This window comes from Miscanthus floridulus, chromosome 1 (genome assembly GCF_019320115.1).
Source record: "Miscanthus floridulus cultivar M001 chromosome 1, ASM1932011v1, whole genome shotgun sequence".
Classification (NCBI taxonomy): Eukaryota; Viridiplantae; Streptophyta; class Magnoliopsida; order Poales; family Poaceae; genus Miscanthus; species Miscanthus floridulus.
Window position 1 is genome coordinate 4,022,955 of NC_089580.1, and position 9,492 is coordinate 4,032,446.

The 9,492-nt window shown below is 55.0% G+C and overlaps 1 protein-coding gene across 1 annotated transcript; it reads right to left on the reverse strand.

Moving 5' to 3' along the window:
- Positions 1-6,875: 6,875 nt before the first annotated feature.
- Positions 6,876-9,026, reverse strand: LOC136471344 (protein JINGUBANG-like). Its single transcript, XM_066469077.1, has one exon. The coding sequence runs from the start codon at positions 8,751-8,753 to the stop codon at positions 7,260-7,262; it is 1,494 nt and encodes a 497-aa protein (XP_066325174.1). The 5' UTR covers positions 8,754-9,026; the 3' UTR covers positions 6,876-7,259.
- Between the last annotated feature and the right edge of the window lie 466 nt (positions 9,027-9,492).

Below are 9,492 nucleotides of genomic sequence, written 5' to 3' on the forward strand. Positions count from 1 at the left end.
AATGAAATCATTATTATCTGCACCACCAGCTTGGTAGGCAAGCCAATAATCCTCGAGCCATATTTTAGGGTTCGTTCCCCAGAGTACTTTGGAATGTTGGTTGGTGGTTGGTACCTTGATGGGAAGGTAGCATTGAGGATGTGTTGGCCGAAGGCCTGAGGCCCTAGTAGGCCAGGGCTAAGGCTTTGGTCCTTGTCGCTGTCGTAGCGTCCGCCATGACAAGGGTGATAGTCGCAGCTAGCTCCTTCTCTTGAGTCATCGTAGGTATGCCTGTGAGCATCGAGGGTGTTGCGTGCGTCACGGTTGCGGCTGAGACGCTGATGTACCGGAGCCACGGTGTGCCACCTACATCCTTGTGGCTCCTAGTGGACCGACGCGTCCCTATGGAGGTGCTCCGAGGGTGTGCGCGGGCTGGTGTCGAGCTCACGTCGCTGAGACAACAAGCTCTTGGCCTGCTGCACCGCCACACGCTCGAGCAGCGTGCGAATCTTGTAGTGGGCCCGATGATCCTCAGGCGTCGTGACCTTTGGAAGACCACGGAGCAAGGCCGTCGTAGCGGCGATGTTTTGGCTCACCCAGGCGAAGCGATGGAGGGCTTCTTTGTTGGCGATGATCCTCTGGTTTACGTCGCAGGCCATGGCGCATGCGTGCCAACCGTCTCCATGGCGCTTGATCTCCCGATCGAGCTCCGCGCATTCCTACTCGAGCTAGAGTCATGCTTCCTCGATCTCTCAGTGTTGGGCTTTCAGCTGCTCCACCAGCATGCGAGGTGGGGCCTCTATCTCCCCCTTGGCCTCATCACCGAGGTCGTTCGCCGGGGTAGCCACCTTCTCGTGGATGCCTTCGACATGTCCCTCGGGGGTACCTATCATGAAGCATTCATGAGAGGGGTGATGGCTTCCCCTGTGAACAACGAGTTCATGGGGGTGATCAAACACGTCACGGAGTCTTTCCACGACCTCCTCACAGAGGAGTCAGAGTCACAAGGCGGCCCATGGTCTCTGCGGCATTGCAGAGACCGAACGGGAGCACTGTCGGGGCACTCTTGATGAGGTATTTCGAGGAGAACAGTTCTCTCCTGGTAAGCTGTGCCATGACGTTGGCAAACGAGAAGGTGAGGTGGCGTAAGTTCTCTGGGGACGGTTGGGGTCCTAGGAAGACGCAAAGCTAACGCTCCAAACTTACGTAGTCGAAGTTGAGGAGCTAGCCGCTTCTAGGGGAGAGGGCCTTTGGCACATGCAACCGTAGCTCCTCGAGCATCTCGGTGATCGCGTCAAGACCGGTGGAGTGGAAGGGTTGAACGACAATGGGCGCCCGTGCTAGCTCTCCCTCCACCGTGACGATGAAGTCCAGGTCCCGAAGCGCACGTGTGCGCCTGGGACCTAGCTGATGCCGTGACTAGCTATCTATGGCCTGATGTTAATGTCGGGACGCACAAATGCCCTCACCTAGTGCGCCAACTATTGGTGTTTTGAGTAAACACCAGTGAGTGAATTTGTGTTATTGCGCGTCTGGCCCAGATGGTAAGCTAAAAAGACACAAGGTTTATACTGGTTCGGGCAGAATGTCCCCATGTCCAGTTTGTGGCTGCTGCTCATGTTATTAGCACTGAAAAGTTCATAGTAGGGGTTACAAACGGGCGAGAGAGGGGCAGGTCCCAAGTCTCTGATGGAAAGATTAAATAGATATCGAGAGCTAGGTCGCTGCTCAGCTATGTGTTCGAGGTTTGATGCTAGTGGTTCTGCTGTTATGTGGTGTGATATGTGATGCGATGAATCGATCCCCTTAGTGGGGTGCCCTGCTTTCTTTTTTATAGGCCAAGAGAGAGCAGGGATTACAGATGAGAGAAAAGAGGAAAACCAGAGGCAAATGAAGTCCTTCAAGGACGTCGGGTCTTCCTTTTCCTCTGTGTGGGCCCCACTGACATGGCAGGCGGTGATAGGGATAGCTTCACGTCGAGCGCATGTCCGCTGACCCCGACAGGGTCGTGCTGGGCATTTGTCCGCTGACGATGCCATGTCCTAGCATTATCAGCAAGTTGTCACGTCACATCCCGCCCATATAGGGAGCAGGCAGCACAGTGACCGCACGTCCGTTACTGTGGATGATGCGAGTTTCCTTTTGGACCATAGTGGTTGTCGTGAGCTTCCGTAAGGATCCGTGCCCGAGGGCAAATGACGGCGCCCACAACACTGTAAGGCAAATGTCGGTACCTACAACATTGTTTGGGCTCTGACATGCCTGGAAGGTTGCAAAGCACCCTTCTGGCATGGCCAGACGGTACTTTCCTGCAGGCGAGCAGGGTACGGTCCTCGGTATTACAATTGACTTGAGTGCTCTGCCTTATCTGCTTGCGTCATTATAAAGGAGTCGTGTGCAGATGTTGGGCGAGGCGGAGCCAGCCCTCAGACGCCAGGCGAGGCGGAGCTAGCCCTTGAGGGTTGGGCGAGACAGACCCAGCCCTTAGATGTCGGGTGAGGCGGAGCCATCCCTCGGGGCAACCTTCGAGGGTCGAGCGATACGGACCCAGCCCTCAGACGTCGAGCGAGGCGGAGCCAGTCCTTGGGGTTCAGGCGAGGCGGAGCCATCCCTCGGGAGTCAGCTGAGGCAGAGCCAACCCTTAGGGGTCGGGCGAGACGGGGCCCACGGCCGCAACGTCCATCGAGGCGGAGCCAACCCTCGGGGGTCAGACGAGGCAGGGCCCACAGGCTCCGTGGCCGGACGAGGCGGGACCCGGCAAGCGGTGTAGTCGCGCTCTTGATCGTGCGGACGAATCAATGTTGATGGTCATTAGCTCCTACTCTTCGGGTACCCTAGTATTGGTCCCCGACAATGCTCTAGTGGCAATCACTAGTGATCAATGATAACTGGTAATTTTGCCCAAGGAGTTCACGAAAGGCAGGACCATAGGCGGTGGAAGGAGGGAGGCCACCGCTGAATGTAGATAGTGATGGATGTTTGTGGCGGTAGGGATGACAGGGATGCAGACTTGCAGAGGAAGAAAGAAAGGGTGGTGAAAGATTACTTGGGTTCAAACTAGTGTTGAGGCGCACAAGAGGGCCGACCTTGAAGTGGCCTTAACTTAGGACTTATTTGATGCAGGCTTATTTTGTAGCTCTAATCCATCGAAACATAGGATTAATTTTGTAGTCAAGCCTCTAACTAGTTGTTATTGAACTAGCTGTCTGATCCTAGCTAATTCTAGTTAATTTTTAGTCCTAGCTAATAACTAGTGCTAACCGATCCAAAAGACGTTGGGGTTTGTTTTGGGATGACACAAACATGGTCCCACTTCACACCATACTCAGCCTGTTCGTTTCGGCTGGATTGGCTTATAAGTCATGGCTGAAAGTACTGCTGGCTGATTTGGTGTGAGAGAAAAATATTGTTTGTTGGCTGATAAACAAGGCTTATAAGCCAGATACGAGCTGCCGAACAGGCTGCATGTCTCTCCTCCCTGATTTTGGTCATGATTCATGAATCAAAGGGGTGTTTGTGGCATAAAAGGTGACTCCATTATGACATTATTATCTCATCAATCTCGTCCACTCAGTCCCCTATGCTTGTGAAGTTTGGAGGAAATTAGCAGCTTTTTTGTCCGCTCAATCCTGTGTCATTCACGGACTGGTACGATTGGTTACCTCTCCGGTCTCCATGTGGCAGGGTGTGGGCGTGTGGCTAATCGTTGGCCACAGCTCCTTCACCTGGAAACCTCATCCTCATCCTCGGCTGCAGAGAGACACGACGACGTCCATGAGAGAGCGAGCTGAGAGATGCCTTGTACTGTCTCATCATCATCGTCATCATCATCTATACTGTACTTCGAACGAGTATAATTTCCCTTCCTTAGCTCGGAACAAATCCATGTTATTTGTTGCTGATCGATTGATGGACAACAAGTTGACAGGCAGGCGGAGGCGGAGGCGGGCAGGGCACCGTCGGCGAGCTCAGCATCTGAAAAGGACGCCGCCGTCGCCGTCGGATGGGTCGGCACCTCCCACCCCGGACCTGGAGCCCGGACTACAGATACACATGCACTTGCAGTGCAGTGCTACAGAGGGAATCCTCGGCCTCCACACGGTTCCCTGTTCCAGGAGGGCCGGGCCAGCGGCGACGACGGCGACGACGCCAACCCCAGGCCCCATCTCCATCTGACACCTGTGGCTTGCCTTTGCCTGCCTCTGCCTTGGATTGGATCATGAATACCCTTCGCCTTCAATTCCACTGTTTGTATAGGCTACAACTTGTGGTCCGTGCTGGAATACAAGTATCTTCCGCTGCCATGACCGAGTTGTCTTCGATACAGACTGACGGTTACGGTTTGATGATAACTGCGTCAGGTCAATGCTATAACTGTGTCCTTGCGCGGCGCTAGATTTTTTAAATTTGAACTGGCTATTTTCTCCGAGTCATGGCGCCAAAACTTTGTGCTCCTGATGAGCGAGACTCACAAAAATGATAGAAATTTAGATCGCAATCTTAGACATAATGGACCAACCATAGAAGGAAAAGGGAAAAAGGCCAAAGCCAATGCCTCCAGAGTGTGACAAGCTTTGTAGATGTTTTCTTTTTTTTCTTCATTTCCCTGCAATTGGCCCCGAAACCAGAACTAATATGTTACCGGAACCAATATGTTTCCCTGAACAAGACATGCAAAAATATTTTCGGACTGCACTTGTCAAAAACAATATCATTTCTAGTGAGCCATAAGGACCAAAACCTCCCTTGCTAGTAATGAAGCAGCTGCTATCTTTAGTTTAGTAATAGACTAAGATTCATTTTTAACCTTATGTTCAATTTTCAACCTTAAACTAGAAAACTGAGTACTAGATATCCTCCAATTGCCCAAGCGCAGAAGTTTGGTCATTCAGCTAGCTTCAAAAGGTGGTTTTATATCTCTAACCCATCTACAGACATGCCTTCCTGCTTTTATTACTTACATAATCAGGAGCTGCTATCTTGACCTAATAGGGTAACATCTATTTTTAACTTTATGCCCGACTTTCAATCTTGAACTATGAAGCTGAGCACTAGAGACCCTCCAACAATTGAACCGAACAAATTTCGTCATCCGACTAATTTCAATGATGGTTTTCTATTTTCCAAAAACTATAAATTCTAGTTTAATCTCTAATGTTCATAACTATTTTTAAAATTAGAAAAAAATAAAACAACGACTTATTTTGGAAAATAGAAATGGTACAAGATGTTTATTATTTTTGAAAATTTTGTCTAGCTTCTACCGTTGGAGGGCTTCTGGTACCTGGTTTCATAATTCAGTGTTCAAAACCGGAATGCCGTGCAAGTAGGAGATTACGAAATAGATGTGCAAGTAGGAGATTACGAAATAGACTTAAGTTAATTAATAAGAGAAGCTAATAATCCCAGCTAGCACAAAGTTTCATTTACGATGCACACTTGTATATAACTACGCAAATGCTTACACACGGTCGTCCGTCCTGACACGTGCCTTCCTAGGCCTACGCATTGGACAGGCCCAACAACATCTCTAAGTCTCTTCCATCTCTGAAAATTTCCCCACCCGCACTAGCACATCGGTATCGCGGTGTCACCGCGCATACGCTCGCCCCACTCAGCCCCTGCCGCACCCCCTTCCCCCACGGCATGCCCGTCCCTCGCCGCGTCGTGCCCTTCGCCCGCCGCACCGCACCCCATAGCCGGCCGTGCTGTGCCCCATCTCTTGCGAGTGGATGGCAATGGACGACTACAGCCGAGCAGCAGCGGCGCTGGAGAAGCCGCGCGTGACGGGCGTGAGCCTGGACAGCGAGCAGGCGCAAGAGAATCGCCGGAGGGGAGACGGGCCGACGTCCTGTAATGGAGGTGTACGTTGGGTTAACGTCCCCTGACCCGAGCTTGCTGGATACCATAGTTCGCCACCAGGTAGGTCGTGGTTGCTGGCGACGCCGTGCTTAGTGTTTAAGGTGTTCCAGACTTATGTTTCAAGTGTTTGATTTGGATGTTGCAAAAGTATATATAGATGTTGCATATATTGCAATGACAATATACGCATGTTGCAAGCGTATGTTTTCAAGCGTTTCAGGAGTTTCAGACGTATGTTTCAAGTGTTTCATTTGGATGTTGCAAAACTATATCTGGGTGTTGCATATATATGCATGTTGCAAGTCTATGTTTCAAGTGTTTTAAGTTTTCAGACTTATATTGCTAATGTTTCATCTGAATGTTTTAAAAGTATATCTTGGTGTTGCACATGTTGCAAATGGCTATACACGCATATTTCAATTGCATGTTTCAAGTGTTTCATCTGTCTAAATTTAGACGTATGTTGTAAATATTTTATTTGTATGTTTAAAAAGTAAATCGGGTGTTGCACATGCTGCGATGGCGCCAGTGGCTGGCAGACAGCAGCCTGCCGCAGGACTTCGTCTCCTACCTTGCGCCTTCCTCGCGCAGCGCGCCTCGCCTTCTCCTCTCCTCTCCTCTCCTCTCCCTTCCCTCCTCTTCCCTCCATCTTGTCGTGGCAGTAAGAGCTCGGCAGACGAGCGTGCGTAGTCGCGGACATCGAGTAGGCACAGCAGCAGGCGCGGGGCAGATGGGCAGGCGTAGCATGCACGAGCAGGAGCAGGAGGCGGGCCTGGCGCGGGGGTCCGGACAGGGGCTGGCGTTCAGACATCTGGGCGCTAGCCACGCCGATATAAATATGGCCGTGGTAGTTAACTGCAAGCGAGTGGGATGGATCAACTGCAGCACGTGTGTGATGACGATACACCGCCATATTTGTGATATATGATACTATATACAAAGCTCAACGAAAATGGTGAACACAAAACGAAGCCCCACTTCATCACAAGAAACTAAGCACATCACAATCTCTCTGTTAATCTCACCACAAGATCAAACCAAACCATACATATTTATATCTGCATCTCCTTCACACAAAATTACTAGCAGCAAGGCAAAGAATATCTACCAACAAGCACGAAACCTTTTCCTTCTCCATTAATTTGATTTTGACATGGTAGAAGACACCTCTCGTTTTCAAACCAGGCCAACCGACCGTTTCTCCCCGGCCCATCGACTACCCGTATCAGATCACCACACACTTCAATCCTCCTCAAAATCCATCCTAGCTAGTAACCATACGGATACCGTATGTTGCACTCGTATATGTACACACTCTCCTACAGTACACGTGTGCGCGGCACATTCTTGCACGCACACGCGCGCGACCTCATGCAGTACGTGCAGCTAGCGATCGACCAGTAGCTTCTTCGTCATGCTCATGCAGCTGCCACACCCTTCATCTCCGGTGCCCACGCTTGCACCGGCGACGGCAGCTGTGCTGTGCGGGGCCGGGGCATCCATGCTTCCGACTCCCGCAGTGCCGCCATAAATGGAGCCGTTGTTGCCTCCACCGCCGGCGGCTCCAGCGCGCGCTCCTCCGACAGGCGCCACACCTTGACCGACCCGTCCAGGCTGCCGCTGTACACAACGAACCGGCGCTGGCCGTCCGCGTCGTAGCAGTCGTCGTCGTCCGCCGCCACCGCGACGCACTTGACGGGCCCCGTGTGCCCCGCGAGCACGGCGAGGCGGGCGTGGCGGCCCGGGTGCTCGTCGTCGTCGTCGCGCCGCCACACGCAGAGCGTCCCGTCGGCGGAGCCGCTCACGACGACGCGCCCGGACACGGCGAGGCACAACACGCCCGTCCCGTGGCCCGCCAGCACGCCCGCGAGCCTCGGCGGCTGGCTGCCGTCCACGTCGTCCAGCCCCCACCGCCAGCACGTGACCAGCCCGTCGGAGGAGCCCACGTACACGGCGCGGGCCTCGGGGCACGCCGCGATCGCGGTCACCGCGCCGTTGCCGCCCTCCCGGAGCACCCTCTCCAGTACGTGCCTCGTCCGGTCGCCCGCCGCCGCCACCTCCCGCCTCCACACCTTGACGGTCCCGTCGGCGGAGCCGGTGAGTACGAGGCCGCCGAACCCGGCCGCTGCGACCGTGTTGACGGCGTCGTCGTGCGCGGGCACGGACTCGAGGCAGCGGTAGTCGGAGACGCGCCACGCCTTGAAGGTGCGGTCCCAGGAAGCCGAGTAGAGCAGGCCGGCGCCCTCGTCGAGGCTGAGGGACGACACGGCGTCCGAGTGGCGGAGCCACACAGCCGCGCGGCGCCGCCCGCCCCTCTCCGCGCCGCGAGGCGAGCGGACGTAGCTGGACGGGTTGACGGAGCTGATCAGGAGGTCCCCGAGCGGCGGGAGCGAGCCCACGCGGCGGTGCACGACGGCGGGGTCGTCACCGGCGTCGCCGTCGGCGCGCCACACCCGGACCTTGCCGTCCTGGTGGCCCGTGAAGATGCGGCCGTCGGCGGAGACGACGATGGCCTTGACGAGCCCGCTGCCGGTCGGGAACCCCGCGAGCTCGCGCCGGTCCCGCCACACCCGCACGGTCTCCGAGTCCGTGCCGGTGTACAGCACGTCCCCGGCGGCCGCCAGCGAGTACACCTTGCCGTCCTCCTTGACGAGCGACGCGATGAGCCCGGTCGCCGTCGCGTCGTCGGCGCCGAGGCCCGGGAGGCGCGCCCACGGCGACTTGGGCGGGCTGTACGACCGCGACGGCGAGGACGACGCGGAGCCTTGGAAGGAGGAGGAGCTGTAGCCGTCGTCGTCGGAGAAGGAGGAGTTGGAGTTGGAGGAGAAGAAGGACCGAGGGGAGGAGAGAGCGGAGAACGCCGCCGCCGGGTCGACGCGGAGGAAGTGCATGAGCTTCTTGCGGTTGCTCATGGTTGGAATGGTGGGTCGGTTCGTGTAGACGCGTGGTACTTGTGTGTGCTGCTCTCTGCGCTTGGCGCGCCCGATCGAGGAGGAAAGAGATCTCTTTAATGGCGGGCTAGCTGGATCGCGCAGATAGCTACCTCAGCTCACGGCGGTGGAGCGTCGTCGGAGCGAATCGGGAAGGACGACGTGCGCGCGCGGGAAGGAATCCGAAGCCGAACTGCCGAAAGGGAGAGGAGTAAGGAGCAGAGCGTAGGAGGCATGAGTAGTAGCTAGCTTGCGAGGTTGGAGAAGGGGGCGCGCGAGCAGTGGCCGCATATATACTGCATGCCGGCGGGTCGCAGAGAGGAGGAGGAGTGAGGCCACGACGGCGGGACAGGTGGCGGTGCCGCGCGTGATAGAAGTATTTTCCCCCCTTTTCCCATCGATTTATCGGAATAGAGTATTTTTCCCGGGACGGATCTTTGGATTTTATTCTGTTTTTGTTTCGTTTCCCCTGGGAAAAGGAGGAGGTGTTTGATTACCGAGCCGGGGGCACGTGGCTGGTGGCGGTAGGGCGCGCGACCGTGCCGGCACGTACGGTGCGGGGTTGCCGCGTGCCCCCGTCCAGCATGGGTCGTTTCATTTCAGTTCGTGACAGGTTTGGAAGGTCCGGCGCGCACAAATATCCATGCCCTATTGTGCACCGTAGGTGTAGATGGTAGAAAGCATGAGGAACGTGGGCCAACCCACAGCCCGCTGTTTTGGC

Excerpts from the sequence above, each read along its gene's own strand:
- LOC136471344 (XM_066469077.1), bottom strand. The coding sequence starts at position 8,753 with ATGAGCAACCGCAAGAAGCTCATGCACTTCCTCCGCGTCGACCCGGCG.